We start from the raw sequence: 18,802 nt of genomic DNA, 5'->3' as shown, positions 1-18,802 counted from the left end.
TCCGTAATTTGGATCTTTATACCTTAAATCTACTATCAATAAAAAAAAATTAATTAAACCAAATAGGATTATTTTACATCCAGTAAGGATTAATTATATCTTAGTTGGGTTCAAATACAAAGCACTGTTTTATTTTTACAGAGAAAAAGGAAATCAATTTTAAAAATCTGAATTATTTGATTAAAATGGAGTCTATGAGAGACAGGCTTTCCGTAATTCGGAGCTTTCTGGATATCGGGTTTCTGGATAAGGGATCCCATGCCTGTATATGGCCTGCTTTTGTGACCAAGCACATACTAACTGCAACTAGGACAAAAAATGTGCTCTAAACGGTGCAACAATTCAGTTCAAAACACTTAGTACAGTGCTGCCAAGCACAAGTTAGACCTGTACTTAAAGGAACAGTAACACCAAAAAAATTAAAGTTTTTTAATGTAATTAAAATATAATGTACTGTTGCCCTGCACTGGTAAAAGTTGTCTGTTTGCTACAGGAACACTACTATAGTTATATAAATAATCTGCTGTGTAGCCACGGGGGCAGCCATTCAAGATGGAGAAAAGGCACAGGTTACATAGCAGATAACAGATAAGCTTGGTAGAATACCATAGTATTTTATCTGTTACGTGCTATGTGCCTGTGCCTTTTTTCCTTTGAATGGCTGCCCCCATGGCTACACGGCTTTGTTTATATAAACATTCTGAGGCAAATACACCAGTTGTACCAGTGCAGGGCAGCAGTACATTATATTCTAATGACTTTTATACACTTTAATTTTTTGGTGTTACTGTTCCTTTAATGAGACAAAGGGTAAAAATACTGGGCTTCCCTGCTTGCTGTGCCTGTAGTTGCTGCATGTTGGATTTAGGCACAAGCTAAAAAAGATATTCCAGGGGATGCCCATGATAAGTCCTTTTTTGTAATGCAGCATTGACGAGGGCCAAATGATCAGATTATCCTGATATTGCCTGCCTCATTTGAATCACACATAGAGAGGTTTGGCTTAAGATTCTTTTCTTTGACTTCCACGGAAAATACCTAGATATCCACTGTAGCAATGTATGCATGTTTTTGTTGTAGACAGACTGTTATTTGTGCAGAGCGAAATCAGCTAAGCCTTAGGAAAATTAAACTTTTATGAGCTGCTAGGAAATTAAAAATGAAATACTACAGTATTTGATGTTAAAACTTACTAAAAAAAAGATATACTTTGGAACACTCCCTATTTAGAGAAAACTGAATAAATGTCATGCTCACCATCAACCTGAAAATATAATACGAAATTACATTAACATTTTTGATGTAAAAAAATCAATGCACATCTAAAATATATATTACTTACCGAACTCCATAGAACAGTGATCCCCAATCAGTGATTCGTGAACATGTTGCTCCCCAACCCCTTGGATGTTGCTCCCAGTGGCCTCAAAGCAAATGCTTATTTTTGAATACATGTCTTGGAGGCAAGTTTTGGTAGCATAAAAAACAGTTGTACTGCCAAATAGAACATCCTGTAGGCTGACAGTCCACAAAGGAACTACTAAATAGTCAATCACAGCCCTTATTTTGCACCCTCATTAACATTTTTCATGCTTGTGTTGCTCCCCAACTCTTTTTACATTTGATTGTGGCTCACAGGTAAAAAAAAAAAAAAAAAAAGGTTGGGGATCATGTCAAGAGGACATGTAGTATAAAAATTTGCATTTTTTAATACCACATATTCGAGAAGGAATGTTTACCCTGGGGCTCAGACTCACTATGCACTTTCCTCCACCACTACGTTAAAGGTTTAAATCCGACTATACAAGTATCTTATCAATACATATCTGTGTATAAGAAGCAATCACTCATTTCCACTCATTTCAATAAGGAAAATACCTATTAATGTTCCTAACTGTGGAAAACATAAGGCTCTGGTCAAAATAAGCTGGCTTCGTCCCCCATAGGTACAAAGAAAAAGGGGGCAATCATTTTACCTACTGACTGCAGCTACATGCAAATTATTAGCTAGTCAAATCCATAGTAAAGCTTAGTAGCATGAATCCTATAACACAGCAAACAGAGTGAACTTATTCAGCTAACTCTAGAAGGTGAACACTTACTAAAATCTTACAAAATGATTAATAGTTATGAGGACATCATGAAATGAATACATTTTTGTTAAATAGGAAATACGATATTTGATTAATATTCTTGATCACATAATTAATGGAGAAAAGGTTTTTACCTGTATCCAGTCGCTTCACTGGGGATTCTCCATCAACCTCGGAATCTCCACATGTGCTTCTTGATCTTTTTCTTGGTTGCAGGAGTGTCTCCAACCTTGGAAGGACTACAGACAAAAAGGTTTTGGTCCCTAGCTGTGGAGAAGTTGGCTGGGTTTCAGTGTTCTTTGAAGGCTTTTGGGGGCTTACACTTTTTGATTTGCGGAAGAGAATAGATGTACGTCTGTTTACATCAGTTGATGATTCCGCTACTTCAGAATCTGACGACTCATTGAGATTACTGTCCTTAAGTAAATTTTCTGGAGTATGTCCATTTATCATTTCATTTTGAATAGTAGTGCTATGCAATTCATTATCAAATGTGACTCTTTTGTAAAGCTTACTCTGCTCTGGATTGAGTTCTATAGGTTTGAGGGTTGGTGGTTCTGAATTAGTCTCCGAGTTTGAAGGTAGAGGTAATGCATCAGATGGTTCAAGTTTAGGGGGAGATTTATCTCCTGAAAAAATTATAAATAAAGTGCGGTTTTTGAAAACTGTATATTATAAAGTTATCTATCAAACATAACTCTAGGTGTGTAATATGTATTTCTGCCTTAAACACAGTAAAACACTTATGTATGTGAATGAACTTAAGTTCTGATACAAGGCAATCAGGTAAACCTGCTGGTTTTTCCATTTGTAATATAGCTAACAAATTTGTGTGTTTAAGTTGGGGCAAATTACAATTTTAAAAAACTGCTCAACAGACTATTTATTACAATTAATCACTTTTCCTATACAAGCACAGACACAATTCTGTGTTGTGTGTATGCTATCCATTTGTATTCTGTTTTATAGGCCAGAGACTAATATTATAAACCACCGTAATAGCTGTGCACAAGCACCACATGGGGTGACAGACGTAGGGTATGATGTTTTTACACCCAGTAATTATTTAAAAAAAAAAAGTACCGAGTATGACCTTTGAGATAAGGATTTGATAAAGATGTGCAGAGATATTGTTCGCTGTGGAGAAAAGGCACTTGCAAGGGGACAAGTTACTCTTTACATTAGAATACATTATAGACAGAGAATCTTTTTCACATAAAAAAAAAAAAAACGAACAAGAGGCTACACCTTCAGACTTTAGAAGTGAAATTTCATTTGAAGCAGCAAAAATTAGCTGAGGGCAGAATGTCCTGCCGGGTGATGGCGTAATGTCAGATTCGAGTGAAGCCTTTAAGATATGACTTCTTGAACAAGCATACTATCCAAGCTATTGTGATCTCATGATCTACAGTTAGTTTAGTATAGGTATGCGCATAGAATTTTGTACTGTACTCTAACAATATAGCGGTTTGTATATATACACACTGGGGATTTTAATAGTATATTTACTAGGTGTGTTCTTCAACACACATCAAAGCAGGGCTGTGGAGTCGAAGTGGGAGTTGAGGAGTCAGAGGCAATTTTGGGTACCTGGAGTCGGAGTCGGCAAAAAATGAACCGACTCCGACTCCTACTAAATTTAAATGGGAAAAAAAAAAAAATAAAGCAAGTTTAAAAGTCCCAATTCACAAACAGTCATAATTAATTACTTCTCTGCTATAAGAATAAAGCCCAATGCACGTAGTGCATAAACAAACACGTTGAGTGACCATGAAGCATGCTTTTCATTGACTGTATGTATATTAAAAACAGAGGAGTCGGAGTCGTGGAGTTTGAGTCGGAAGTATCAGAAACTGAGGAGTCGGAGAATTTATCTACCGACTCCACAGCCCTGCATCAAAGGGCATCAGAGTCCATGGTCTAACTGGAGAAATACTATTTTATCCAAAAAAAAAAAAAAAAAAAAAGCTTCTAGTGAACGCTATGCTGCCAACACCAATAGGAAGTGCCAAAATAATTATATTTCTTAATTAAAAAATGTGTTTACACACACACGCATAATGAGAAGGTTCAGGCACTTGCTCATTATGTATACAAACGTGCCCCTACATAGCCTTCTGCACTGAGAGCTGCCTCCCAGCGATATCCTGACCAGATCTCAGTAGGGTAGACCCGTCGGAGGTGCCCATACATGGGCAGATAAGCTGCTAAATCAGTTTAAAGGACCCGAATCAGCAGCTAAAACCTGCCCGGTGTTTGGCCACCTTAAGTAAGGGAGGGTCACTAGGACGCCACTGCCCAGTAAGAGTATAATATTGTTATATACTGGCCACTATCTGTCTATTAACTACCACCTTAGCAGCTGAACTATCCTGTCTTTGGACTAAAATATTCCTTTGCATATTATAAAAAAAATATCTGTTATACAGGTAAGGGATCTATTAACCAGAATGCTTAGCACCCAAGGTTTTCCAGATAAGAGTTTCTCTGTAATTTAGATTTTCTTACTTGAGATAATCATATAAAGGATATTAAAAAAACATTTATTCATCAAGTAAAACCATATGCAATTTTTTTGCCACCAACATGGGACGACGATTAAGATGCGAGATGGACTTCCCACAATTTGTAACTTTATGAATAGCAGGACTCCAGATAAGACATCCCATATCTGTACAAGATTTTGACATAGAATACAAGTGCAAATGAGCCAACAGTATTATCATCTGATAAGATAAAATATTTTTTATAGATATAACAGTTCCTATGTAAAGTTCGACTGCCACTGGAAAAGTAAAAGTATGTTCAGATTTAACTTTTATTTTGTATAAATGTTTAGTATATCTTTTCACATAGGGTACTCTGCACAGGTATGTGCAAATCTAATTGCAGCACATTATGAAGATAGTATTGACAGAGCCATTCATCTGTTGCAATGTTTTCAATAGGTAACAATGAAGTAGTTTGAATTTTACAAAACAGTGGTTAATAAACTATTTATAAGAAGCTCTGTTAATGCTGTTAAGTTAGTTTGTATACCCTGCATTGGTAGCCTTATTTATCTGCATAATTCAGTTACACTTATAGGAGTAAAAGCAGCTATAATTGCTATTATAACTATGTAACTATGTATAAGCATTAAAATGATAATTGCAAATTCAGCCATAATCAGACCATAGCACTACAGGTTTTCCTGTATGTGAGGAGATCCTTTCACATTCAAAAAAAAAAAAAAAAACAAAAACCCTTCATAGGCAGAATAACTGTCTCCTGATTACTGATAAAACTGACCCTAATGTGTGTGTATTGACAGTAAAGTTAGAATGTAAAGCTCCCTATACACGGGCCGCTTCTTGTTGCCGATATCGGTCCCTTAGACCGATTCGGCAGCTAATCGGCCCATGTATGGGCACTACCGACGGGCCTGCCCAACTGATATCTGACCTGAAATCGGCCAGATCTCGATCAGGCAGGTTAAAAAATCTAGTCGGATCGGGGACCACATCAACGAGCCAATGTGGTCATGGGCCGATTAGCTGCCGAATCGGTCTAAGGGACCGATTTTGCCTATACCCACCATGATAATTTGAACGTTTGGCCCCAGGGCCAAACAATTGAATTAGCCTGTTTTCTCCCGATATCGCCCACCCATAGGTGAGGGATATCAGGAGAAGATCCGCTCGCTTGGCGACATTGCCATTAAGTGCAGATTTTATACTAATTTCAGTTTATGGAAAGAAATTGGTCTAAAAGGGTTCATGGGATCAAATGGATTTAGAGTAAAAATGTCCATTTCTCGGATTGTAAAACAATGGCATACCTACAGGGTGAGCGCTATAAGATATAATTCGGAGTAAAAAGATCAGCTTTGCGGACGGCTAAGGGAAGCTATTAGGTTTCTTGCAAAAAAAATATATATGAGAAGAAAATATTTGATAGGTGGACAAAGGAATATTTGCTTTATAGCACATGACAAATCAGAATAATAGCAGAACTACCCCTTTGGTTATTTTTGAAAACACATTCTGTATGGATGGATTTGTCATAAATATCAATTCCTCACAGTTTCTGGTTAAAAGAAGAAAAAATTCTAATCTCTTCTGCCTACATATGTACTATTAAGTTTCTGCATTATGCCACTAGATGGAGCATACAGTAAAACCAAAATGTTTTTGCACTGCTAAAAAGCTTATGATATTACAGGTATGGGATATATATGGATGGCTTATTAATCATAATATATATGGTTACACATGCATCATAACTCTTGTCAATGACTTGTGGTTTATTTTTACACTGTAATGTGTTCCACAATGTAAAAAATAAACCAGGAGTCATTGACAAAACAGTGCTGATCCATCTGTGTATATATGTCTATATGTCTATATATATGTATATATGTATATATATATATATATATATATATCTCTCTATATTATATCGAAAAAGAACGGCACTCAGGAAATTTCACACCAAAGACATTGAATGGTTTGAAGAAAAATGAGGTTTCTTTATTAGTCCGACGTTTCAGTTCCTACAGGAACTTTCATCAGGGACAGCAGTATTGTATTACACAGTGAACGCCTTTTTAAACCCAAAAGGGCGCCAAAGTGGTTGCCAAACGCTATTGTAAGCTTACAGTGGCCAGCGCCAAAGCATTCAGATAGAACCGCCAGCCTTCCAGTCCCAACGTCTGAGGTACACACCACTTACCCAACCCACCGTATGCTCAACCCGTCCGTGCCCGAATGTATGCTGCTCTGCTGTGTCACCGTTATTCACCCGTACTTCCGACTAGTTGCGGGTGGTTGCTAGGCAACCCGTCAGAGGTGAGGGGACTCAGTAGTCCCTCATGTGCAGGCAGTACCGTCAATGTTAGGACTCAAATGGCCACGTACTCTACTTAGCCCAGGATGGCAGGCAGATTTCACGGTCCTAACATGGAAGGGCCAGAGGTCCGTGCCAATCCTATATCCAGCTACGTGGGGTTCTTTTGAGTCGCTGACCCCCAAGTGGGGTAAAAGCGGATTTTATATTGCCATTAGCACAACTCACTTGAGGGTTGAAGCCTATTTAAGAGAAGCTTGGCCCTACGCAGGGCAATTTATTACAAGCAGAAGCATTATTGACGGACCCGGGTATAGAGACGTGTCCCCATGCGGGGGCACCTTCACTAGTGGGTCCCCACGCGGGGCACCTTCCATGGTGGGTAGAAGGACCCAAGGTCCTAGGGGGCGCGCCTGCTGCCCCATGATATGTGTCAAATGGGACCTATATGTGGCATAAACAGAACTGGAGCAGTATATAAAAGACGTTCATAGTTAGCCCAGCTAGGAGGATACAGACTTGTTACATTATATTAAACATTGTTGCAAACATCACATACTGATCAAAATAATGCAACAGTGTAGTCACAGAAAGGGAATCATTGAGAATATGTACAAGGTAATGCCACAGTGTGGCCATGGGCAGAGAATCATTGTATACATAAGCAGGTTATTGCGACAGTAGAATCACAGAATGGGAATCATTTTATATGTCAAAATCCAATTGGTTAGACAAAACAGCCAAGGGGTAATGTCTCATTTAGGCCCCAAGGGGCCACACAGTCCAATTTGTGAATCCAGCGTGATTCTCGTCGAAGGAGAGCCAAATCTCTATTGCCACCCCTAGGTAAGGGTGGTTGATGGTCAATGGCCATACATTTAAATGTTGGGAGGGTATGGCGCATGTGTAAGAAATGTCTGGCAACTGGTTGATTAGATTCGCCCTCTTTCAGGGCCTTGCTGATGGCAGACCGGTGATTGCCAATACGTTCTCTGAGAGTGGTCACTGTTTTACCCACATAATATAAGCCACATGGACAAGTGATGATGTATACTACATAAGTTGATAAACATCCTAGTCTTGAGCGTATTTTAAGTCTTTTACCCGTATGGGGATGTGGGAAATCAGGTCCGGTCAGTATACACCTACAGGTCACACAATCAGGACATTTGTAGCAGCCAAGTTTCTGTATAGAGGATAGCCAATTTTTTTGTTTGGTACCTAGCCCTCTGAAGTCCGTTTTTACCAATAAGTCCCTCAAGCTGTTACCCCTTCTGTAACCCATTAGGGGCTTCTGGGCCTGGTATCTGAATGCTTTGGCGCTGGCCACTGTAAGCATACAATAGCGTTTCTCTTCTCTGCATAAATCATACGCGCTAGATCGGTGCGCTCTGGAAGCTTATGTGTATAATAGAATTTCCCTTTGTTTTGACTCCCTTCATTCGGCCCACTGCCCTACACTTATGGGCATGTTTATACTATTACCCCTGTTCGTTTTTTATGCGTTTTGATTGTTTTGTATGTACTTTATTTTTTTGTATATGTTGATGGTTGCCTGTTGATGGTTACCAGTTTGTCACTGAGGAAGAGCACAGTTGGTGCTCGAAACGTTGGATTTTTTTTATTAAAAAAATGTTGTGTTTTCTAACTAAGTCCCTGTGTGTGCGGCTCACTGTCTTGCTATATTATATATATATATATATATATCAGACTGCCTCAACTATTCCATTTATAACTCCCTAACTTTTTCTCCTGCTAATCTGCAGGGTCCCACTAGGTGGCATATTTATGCATTTTTAGCAGTAAAGATGATTTCTGAGCTGTAGGATCCTGAAACCTACTTCTGCCTTCAGGCAACATGCTTTTTGGAAAGGAGGCGGCTAAATGGCCATCTACACTCTTAATATTAAATGAAAAGCACCAGAGTCTCACACACAGAGCAGTAAAAGGCAGGTCCATCCAACAATATTTTACATTACATGGAACTCTCTTTGCATGTCATACCAACAGAAGTGGTAACGGGCAGACAGGGGAGCTTTGACCACTTATGGTTTTCCCTTGACCGTAGCAGTAGAAAAACCCTTAATGAATGGGAAACGGCGTGGGCAGTTTTCCCATACTCCAAATTCCAAGATGTTTGTTTTCACCAGTAGCCCAAAGCAGAGCAGTGGTTAACAGCAAACAAACATGGAGCACTTATCAGTTCATGCAGCTGAGAAATGTCAAGAAGAGCTGATCACCTGGTGTTACCGATATAAATTTGCAGGGCAGCAGTATCGGTGATAACAATGGTGACATATCTCAAAAATAAAGCTAAAATATAAAAATATAACGATTTTCTCTTTTATAAACTAGATTACAGTACAGGATTATTTGTAAGAGAAATATTTAGTGTGATCTAAAAACAGAATGTTTCCCTGTTTATGTTGTTTATCCTCTAATTATCAATGGGCCATGTATCCAACAGTAAACAATTAGTCTAGCTACAAAATATTTACACCTTCAATATATTGATTATCAAGTACTTAAAATAAAAAAATGCCAAAATTCAAGTGCTGTTGGTTACTTGAAAAAGCAGCATTATTTGCTTGCTATTTTCATCTTGAAAACTGAAAAACTAAACATATATAAAAGACTAAAATATTTACCCTCTTCTTCGCCATCATTCAGCATGGATCCATCTTCTTCAAAACTTCCAATGCCGGATTCTATTTGTGGGGGCTGTACATGCTGTTGAGACAGCATCTGACGAACATTGGCAATCTCTCTTTTTAGCAACTTCAGCCGTTTACTTCTGGATCCACTTGATTTCATTGCAAAAGTCAAATCTAATTTTTCCAGTAGCTCTTTTAGCTGTTCTTCTAAAGCCATGTGTGCTCGGTTATTAGGATTAAGCAGCTTATCAACTAATAAGAGATACAGATGAAGATTGTATTTGGGGCAGCTCTTTTAAATTGTTAAAAACACCTGATTTATTAATAAAGACATACACATTTGTTACATCCATTTTTTTTGTACAAACTACTGCTGGTAATCCACCGAAGAGGAAGCTCGTGCACACCCTTGCTTTTCCGGGGACAGTGAGGTCCGGTGCTTAGTGACAGAATCAGAACCCTACCCAATTCAGTTTTAACATGGAAGCACAAGGTTTCAGAGCCACACCCCTTTATCAAGCATGCAATGCAATGCTTAGATGATAATCAGAGACCACTGGTCCGATTTGTTCAGACACACTACAAAGCTTAGGGCAAGGTCACACGAAGTGTATATATGCTTCTCTCAGCCCTGCGTTTTTCTGCCAGGCTAAGAGAAGCAGATCAGTTTCCCTGTGCTACTGCCTTAAAGACAACAGCAACTGCCCAAGTGTGGGCACGCAGTGGATCGGAGGTTGGCCTGGAAAACATCCACTTTCGTGTTTTTCATGCCGCCCTCCGATCCACTCTGCGTGCTCGCAATTGTGGGAGTTAATGCAGGCACACAGAGGAGCGTAGGGAAGTGGATAAGCTTCTTTCAGCATGGTAGAAAAACGCAGGGCTGAGAGAAGTAGATATATGCTTCGTGTGACCTCGCCCTTAATGTAACTTTTACAAGTTTTGTGGAATTTGCTGCATACAGAAGCAGGCATATTAACATGTCTGAAAGCAGTTTTGTGCAAAATTAAATTAACCTTAAGGGGCAGTATCTGAGCTGAAAGTAATCAACAGCATCTTAGTTATAGAGCTGCTGACTTTATTACTAACTGCCTAGGGACTCAACAAGTGAACCTTAATTCTGGTCACCACTATTATCTTTATAATGAGAAATGCTGGTTACATAGCAGTAACTGAAACAGTGGCTCTATATTGAACTGGCACAGTCAATGAATCTGAATAAAAACTCAATAAGCACAGTATTTTTTTCATTATAAATATACGTACACATACAAAGACCGTATACAAGGTGGAAGGTAATTAAATGACTTACCATCCTCCCATGAAAATTGTGGTGGGGCTTCAATTTTTGGTTGTTCTGGTAAATGCATCCCTGTTTCCTCATCGAAGCCAATGACATTAGCCTCCCTTCTAGCTTGCCTCAATAAAACACCTCCATGGTCTCTTAACCGTACTGCAGCTCTATAGAAAATGGTATCCTTTGCATTGTATTTCATACAGTTCTCAATAATAAGGTTGAAATCTTCCTCAAATTCATTCAGATTTCTGTATCTCTGATCTTCTAACCGTTTTTTCATAGTAGAAAAATCCATAGGATGCTTTATATGGTCCAAATAATCTGGAACCTGTATATCAGGAAAAAAAACCCTTACTTAGTTTGTTAAGAGAGGTTGATGCCCTACATAGGTTACAGTGAAGGTGGCATAACAGCAAAATCAAAGCCTATAGCTTAATCGTTTCCTTAAAAAAACGAGTCAGTTATTCTTTAAAGCAGTGTTCTCCAACCAGCCGTTCATGAGCAACATGTTGCTCACCAAACCCTTGGATGTTGCTCCCAGAAGTCTCAAAGCAAGTGCTCATTTTTTAATTTCTGGTAAGGAGGCAAGCTTTGGTTGCATAAAAACCTAGTATAATACCAAACAGAGCCTTCTGCAGGCTGCCAGTCCACATAGAGGATATTAAGTAGCCAATATATCTCTTATTGCCACACCCAGGAACCTTTTTCATGCTTGTGTTGCTCCTCAACACTTTCCATTTAAATGTGGCTCACGGGTATAAAAGGTTGGGGATCCCTGATTTAAAGAAACAAGACTTAAAGCTAGGCAAACATGGCTAGATTTGGTCTGGGGTTTTGACCATTTGACCATACTGGCAAGCTGCTTGGGAAGGTATGTCAGGTTATGGGTGGGATCTTAGATTATCTGTCCAGTTTGGGAATATTTAACCTGTCAACACGTCGGTGGGTGTATGAACCAGCTCCTCTTCACTTCATGCGTTACAACTGTTTGGGCTGCCAGCTGAAGAAGTCTACAATGGAAAAGGCCCGTACATCTATGACCAATGGTACCGTAGCAGTCCTTTCCAATATCGCTTTTAAGGTATTGTGGAGGATCACCACTCTTAAGGGCTACATTGTAAAGCAGATTCCATTTATGAATATTTTTTAGACAGACATTATATCCAGGCTACAGTAATCTCAAGATCTACAAATTAAATGTTTTTATATCTTAACTCTGGGAATAATTTGGAGGGGTTAAACTTGATGGTCTACTGCCATTTTGCCTAAGATGGGGTTAAACTTGATAGCCTACCATTAACACAAATAAACTATTTATGAGCACCTTAATTGCGCATAACAAATTAAAAATACTCACCTCTGTAAGGTTAACAGGATGAGCAAATATGCGAGCTGGATCCTTTTCCTGTAGCTGTTCAAGAAGGGATCGTAGCAATACAGTGAGTGGAGTCAGTTTAAGTTCCATAGCAACTTGCTCAACTTTAACCTAGTGAACAGATTTTAAATAAGAGTTATTCATATAATATTAACAAAATAAATAACACTGTCCAAGTTATGTGATGTTACTATTTCCTTTGCTTAATGTAACCTATAAGGGAATTTAAGTGCAAGCACCTTTTGATTTCTCTCTATCTACAATCTAGAATATGTGGTAGTTAAAAGGAGACTGTAGGATAGACTTCCATGGGCATATGCAGCATAGTCTTCGTGATGGCCAACCTCAAAAGACAATAAGGATGATATTTGGGTTGAGTGTTTTGCATCTCTAATCTTGTTGTTATGAGCTAACAGGTGGGATTGTCACACACAACCAAGATAAAGGGGTTTCTGAAAAGGAGAGAGAGGATTATGGTACCGGTATGGGACCTGCTATCCAGAATGTTTATGACCTAGGGTTTTCCAGATAAGAGATCTTTCCATAATTTGGATCTACATAACTTAAGTCTGCTAAAAATCATTTAAATATTGAATAAACCCAATAGGATTGTTTTGCCCCCAGTAAGGATTAATAATTCCTTAGTAGGTATTGTTTTATTGTTACAGAGAAAAGGGAAATCATTTTTAAAATTTAGAATTATTTGCTTATAATGGAGTCTATGGGAGATGGCCTGTACGCAATTCAGAACTTTCTGGGATTCCGGATAAAGGATCCCATACCTGTACTGTTAAAGATTGAAAGTCGTCGTCGTCAAAAAAAAAAAAAAAAAAAAAAAAAAAAAAAGATTTATATATTACAGGATGCACAAACAATTTGAGAAAGAGTAAGCAGTTAAACCTTTTACATGTAAGGGGCCACTTGTCATACATGTCCAAAAGTTGATATATAGTAAAATAATAATACTGTGCACAGAGGTCTATGAAGCCTTTGAGCAACATACATATTAAGCATCATATTACATTTATAGTACATTTATATGAATGCCCGGAACCCAAGTTTTCCAAAAAGGGAGATTTCTGTAATTTCCATAACTTAAGGGGGGGGGGGGTATGTCAGCAGGTAGCATTTACTGGTCACCTATTTAAAAGCAAACATCTTATTTTTGTTATGGGTTACTGCTCCTTGGTAAACTTTGTGCCTTTTCTTACATATGGTAGTCTACTAGAAACATTTAAGCATTAAGTAACCCCAAAAGAGATGTTTTGCCATTAATGTGGATTCTTGTAGCTTTGTAAAGATACAAGTACATGTTACTGCTTTATTATTACACAGAAAAAGTAAATAATTTTTAAAAATTAGAATTATTTGCCTAAAATGGACTCTGTGGGAGCAAGCCTTCAATGAATTTGGAGCTTTTTGGATAATGGGTTTACAGATAAAGGATCCTATACCTGTACTAGTCCCTTACACCTGCAATAAACAGTCTGACATCTGCATTTGCAGGTCCGTTATGATTTCAATATTATATCGTTACATCTATCCATAAAAAAAGACAAAACAAAAATCAAGTATATATTAAATGTTACTTAATTTATTTTCTCACAGAGCCACCCACCAAGTAGCTATCTGGCAAGAGGAAAAACAAAAATATTCTGATAAAAAAAAGCAACAACATACCTGTTCACGCTTTAGTTTTTCACGTTTTCGGATAAGTTCAATCAACAATCGAGCCCTTTCAAGGTCATGTCTTAAACGCTGCAAGTACTTCAATTTCTTCTTCAGGGCCTGCACTTCCTCATCATCTTCACTCTAAAAAGTTATTTAAAAAAAAAAAAAAAAAAATGTATCCTACTGATTGAGACAATATCTAGTGTACGAAAAGCAGCCAGAAAGAAATACAAAAGGGGGTTTGGCATGTGCTGATTGTTCTACCTAATCAGTGTTATCTCTAAATCTAATTAAATGTATTTTAGTAAACGTAAAGTCAGCTTTGGGTTTGCATGTATGTATTTAACTGCTGTAGATTGCATATGGATGCTGAAATTAAATAGTGGTACATAAAAAGTTTGAAAGCACCGGCTACAATTTCTAGTGTATTGAATGAGCCCTATCTTGAATTTTTTTTGCCAAGTTAAATTTAACTGCAGTTACAGATATTGCAAAACTTTATCATGTATTGGGGGTCCATACCTCTTGTATATTCCTTTGTGACTGTAAACTTGACTGGAGCCTCCTCAACAAGGGAATGCCATTTCTTGAAAGCCTTTTTAACATCCAGTAACTGTGAACTCTTTCAATGAACTGCTTCTTCCTCGGAATAGACACTTGATTTATGATTTTATTTACTCTATATATAAAAAAAAAAAAAAGAATTACATATATTAGTAGAATTTACAGTAAAATAACTATTGTGGCCTTTCTTTAGACATACACTGCCACTGAAATCACAATGTCCTGGAGAAGGACTTTCATTATAGATCATTTCCAAGGTAAGCTAAAGGGTGTAACTGTTTTGTTAATGTCAAAAGCAATACAGTATTTCTTGCCTTAATTTTACAATGATTAACATGGGGTCCCATAATTGAATGCAAACAGGAATAGAGTATTTTAGAATATTTTTGGCCAAAATAGCCGAATGCTGGTTTATAAACATAGGTGCTAAATTGCAGTTGCTAATAGTAACCAGTCAGCAACCAGTCCACCGGCGATTCCCTTTAGGGCTGTGACACACGGGGAGATTAGTTGCTGTGCGACAAATCTCCCTTGTCGCAGGCGATTAATCTCCCCGAAATGCAATCCCACCGGCTAGAATGTAAATTGCCGGTGGGATGGCATACGCAGGGCCGTGATTTGCCTTGAGAGGAAACTTCAACGATTTCGGCATATGGAATCCCACTGGCGATTTACATTCTAGCAGGTGGGATTAATCGCCTGTGACAAGGGAGCTTTGTCGCACAGCAACTAATCTCGCCGGTGGGATAGCATTTCGGGGAGATTAGTCGCTGCAACTTAGATTTGTTACGCGCCGACTAATCTACCCATGTGTCACAGCCCTTATTGCTGGTGGAAGGGCTTTTTAGGGAGATTAATTGCCTGTGGTAGCAGGGATTTATCGTGGGCAACTAATCTCCATGTAGGACATTACCCTAAGAGGCTATGCACAGAAAGTACACAGTTGGTGTCAAATAGGATGGATCTAAAAGCACACCTGTCAGGTAAGAACCACATTGATGAGCATTACAGTACTGTAACCATTAGGCTCATAGCAGTGAACAAACAATACCTGCGGTTAATTTTCCTCCATTTATATGAATGGGCAACCACAACTGCACTCAGAATTATCAACTAAACCTGACACACGCTAATGTACCGTGTTGACAAGTGGATGAAAAACTGTCAAATGAGGAAGTGAAGAGGGCTGCCAACTATTTTCCACATACTGTAGTTTTGGCTGTCAGCATAAGCACAACAAAAAAATAAAATGGGGTCATGCACAAGTATGGTCACTCATACTGTATCAAACCTTTCGACCTGCAAGGTAAACAGTCGGATACAGATGATCACTTCATCACCACCTTATGTACAAAGTACAGGCTGGAATGAACACTTACCTCATGGGGAACAGCGTCTACAGCCCATAATGCACTCTTACTCTAAAAGATGACTTTAGTCACTTAAGAGGCTATTCGATAATTCTCCCTTGTGAGGTCATAGCATTTTTTTTCCTTAAAACATTTTAAACAAAGCATTAGCTGTTAATAGACATACCTTTGATACATAACCCTGCAAATCAAGCCAATTAAATAAACAAAAATTGAATAGGATCTTACCTTTGAGGTGGGATATCAGGTACAGTGATTGTTGGGAGAACATTACATGTTTCATTTAATTCTTTTTTTGCTTTCGTAGTTTTCCTCCTCGCTTTCGACGTTGATCGGATATTTTTATCAGAACTCTTTCTACAAATACCATTTTTAGATTCTGGCTCTTCATAAATATTTAATGGCCTCCTCACACATCCTGGAGGTGTGTGTGCGTCACAGTACGCAGTCTTTTTAACAGAGAATGTTGTGATGCTGCCAGCCACTTCTTTTACAGGTTCCATTTTCATATATAAACCTGCTTTCTGAGCACAAGTCACATGGAAAGCAGTATAACAATTAGCCTTATGGCACTGGATACAGGCACCAACACCTTTTTGCTTGCAGAGGTAACAAGTTAACTTCCATCTGGCCGGAGGAATGTTTCGAACACCATCAATTGGCTCAATAAAAACTGTATTTGCAAATCCAACTTCTGGTATCCATAGAGCACACACAACATGACCCCATCTATCATCATCAGTCTTTTTGAAGGCACCTCCTTTATTTGGGCACAAAACACAGTCAATAGGTATATTACGAGACTGAAGACAATGCCTACAAAGCCATTGCCCTTCTGGTATGTATGGCACCCCATAACACTCTTGGTGTACAGCTAAGTTACACATATCACAAAATAAGATGACATTGCTGTTCTGACATTCCCCATCCATACAAATGCAGCATACTGCATCCTCATCGATTAATGACTGCTGGTCACCCTGCTTTTGGTTTTCACAGTAAGATTCCTTTTCAAATCGGTCCATAAGAAATTCAAATATGTCTTGAGACACTGCAGAAAACCCCTCACTTTTACGTTTCTCATTAATAATTTCCAGCCAGGCATAATCCTCCTCATCCATGTCATACTCTACTTCTTTGTCAAGCTCTTCAGGTGATTTGTCCTGAAATTTGTAATAGCTGGGAGACCTGTTTGGAGCAGATGGTGGACTACATTCTATAACACGAACTTTGGGCTCTGGGAGAACGCTGGTAGTAGTGTGGCCATGTGCAGTTGGAAGAACTTCACTTTTCTTTTTCTCCTTACTTGCTTTATGCCTTTTGGATCTTAGACAAACCTGTGGAGGCTGTTCACTGTTTTCTTTATTGCTATTACATTCATTTATTTCTTGAGCAGTAAGGTCATCCTCTGAAACAATCTCCAAAGGATCAAAAATACTGATCCTGTGTAAACGACCCTCTATTTCAATTTCAACCATTCTTTGAGCTTGGGCATAAGTCAAGGTTTCCCGTGTAGGAGAATGTTTAATACTACATGGAGAAGTAGAGGAACGGGGAGCCGAAACCCGGTGCCAACGTCCTTTTCGCCTCATTTTAGGCAGTCTGCAAAAAAGTAAGTATAAGAATAGTAATCAATCAAAATATAAAAAAATAATTTAAACCATCATTAGCTATTTGTATACTCAACTCATACTAAAAAAATCCTGTTTGCAGAATTCACTATTGCAGTGTGTTTGCAATTATATTATTTTATATATCATAATATTTTATCTGTTGATTAAAGAGATACTGACAGCAGAAATATATCATAACATTGTCTTTGCATGAGCTTTATATATTTTCCTTAAACGTATTTGCCCAGTGCTTTCACATTATCTATCTGATCCCCCATGTTCCTCTATGAGGGGGCTGCCGAAGGGACGGTCAGGTTGGAAAACAGTCAAGTTTAGGCACTTTAAATAGCAATTACTTACAAAAGCAACCTGTCGGTGAAAAATGATCAGCACAACCTATGGGTAACTTTTTATGTACATTCATATTTTGAAAAGTTGTTTTTTCGTGTCAGTATCATTTTAACCTATTAATAACTTGACGGATTTGCGAAAATATGCTGCAGTGTGTGCTGAAGAGCAAATAATTATATTACATATAAATGTCAAACTCTATCCTAAACAGAGGGCAGTCAGCAATTGTAAGTGCCTATGCAGGCATTTAACATGCAAAGTAGGGGGGAAAGGAGGAAAAGCAAAGCGAAACTGAAAAAAACTGAGATTAAAAGGGACTGGGGTTTGTGTGGTTTCTGTTCAGGATGTAGCACGTGCTGTAAAGTGATTTTCTCTTCCCTTCTAGCCTCTCACTGTTTATTGTTTAAGTCAGAAAAATAAGCCAACCATGCCAGAGATTCAAAAAAGGTAAAAGCCTGGCACAAAGGATTTGTTATAAGAGGGAATACTGTCAACATGGCAAAAGCATTAAATGACTGCTTAATGAGGTACTCCACTCCAAAACTGATTTATGCTTAAAGAAAAAAAATCAGCTCAGTTCCCAATGAACATAAAACATATTTCAGTTGTATAAAAGGTTTATTTAATGTTCAAATTATTTTTTTAGTAGACTTAAGAAATGGAGATCCAAATTAAGTAAAGACTCATTATCCGGAGAACCTCAGGTCCCAAGCATTCTGGATAACAGGAACTATACCTATTGTAAGTAGTATCTGTTTTGGGTGTTTGACAGCTGATCAGCACTCTGGAGGAAAAATAGACTTTTGCTACATTTTCAATTGTCAGATCCAAACAACAGAAAAACAAACACTGCTTTGAACTACCATTACAGAACTACAATATAACAGAAAATGTTTACTCTATAGTAAAAAGTTGGTTAGAATTACATTTTCTATTATTACCAGAGCTTCTCTTTAAAAAAATCTGCTTCATTACCAAATGACCTCTCTA

General features: G+C 38.1%; 1 protein-coding gene across 4 annotated transcripts in view; it reads right to left on the bottom strand.

Moving 5' to 3' along the window:
• brd1 (bromodomain containing 1) overlaps positions 1-18,802 on the bottom strand; it is a 30,612-nt gene that overhangs the window by 9,045 nt on the left and 2,765 nt on the right. Inside the window, exons 2-9 of one of the 4 annotated variants that reach the window (XM_031897998.1) lie at positions 16,077-17,450; positions 14,437-14,593; positions 13,924-14,055; positions 12,226-12,354; positions 10,884-11,196; positions 9,569-9,826; positions 2,609-2,722; positions 2,228-2,332 (exon numbers count right to left, since the gene is read on the bottom strand). In XM_031897998.1, coding sequence (XP_031753858.1) covers positions 2,228-2,332; positions 2,609-2,722; positions 9,569-9,826; positions 10,884-11,196; positions 12,226-12,354; positions 13,924-14,055; positions 14,437-14,593; positions 16,077-17,440 — 2,572 coding nt within the window. In that variant the 5' untranslated portion in view covers positions 17,441-17,450. 4 annotated transcript variants of the gene reach the window in all.

This window comes from Xenopus tropicalis, chromosome 3 (genome assembly GCF_000004195.4).
Source record: "Xenopus tropicalis strain Nigerian chromosome 3, UCB_Xtro_10.0, whole genome shotgun sequence".
Classification (NCBI taxonomy): Eukaryota; Metazoa; Chordata; class Amphibia; order Anura; family Pipidae; genus Xenopus; species Xenopus tropicalis.
The sequence above is the reverse complement of the archived record's forward strand: the minus strand, read 5'-3'. Positions and strand labels throughout refer to the sequence as shown.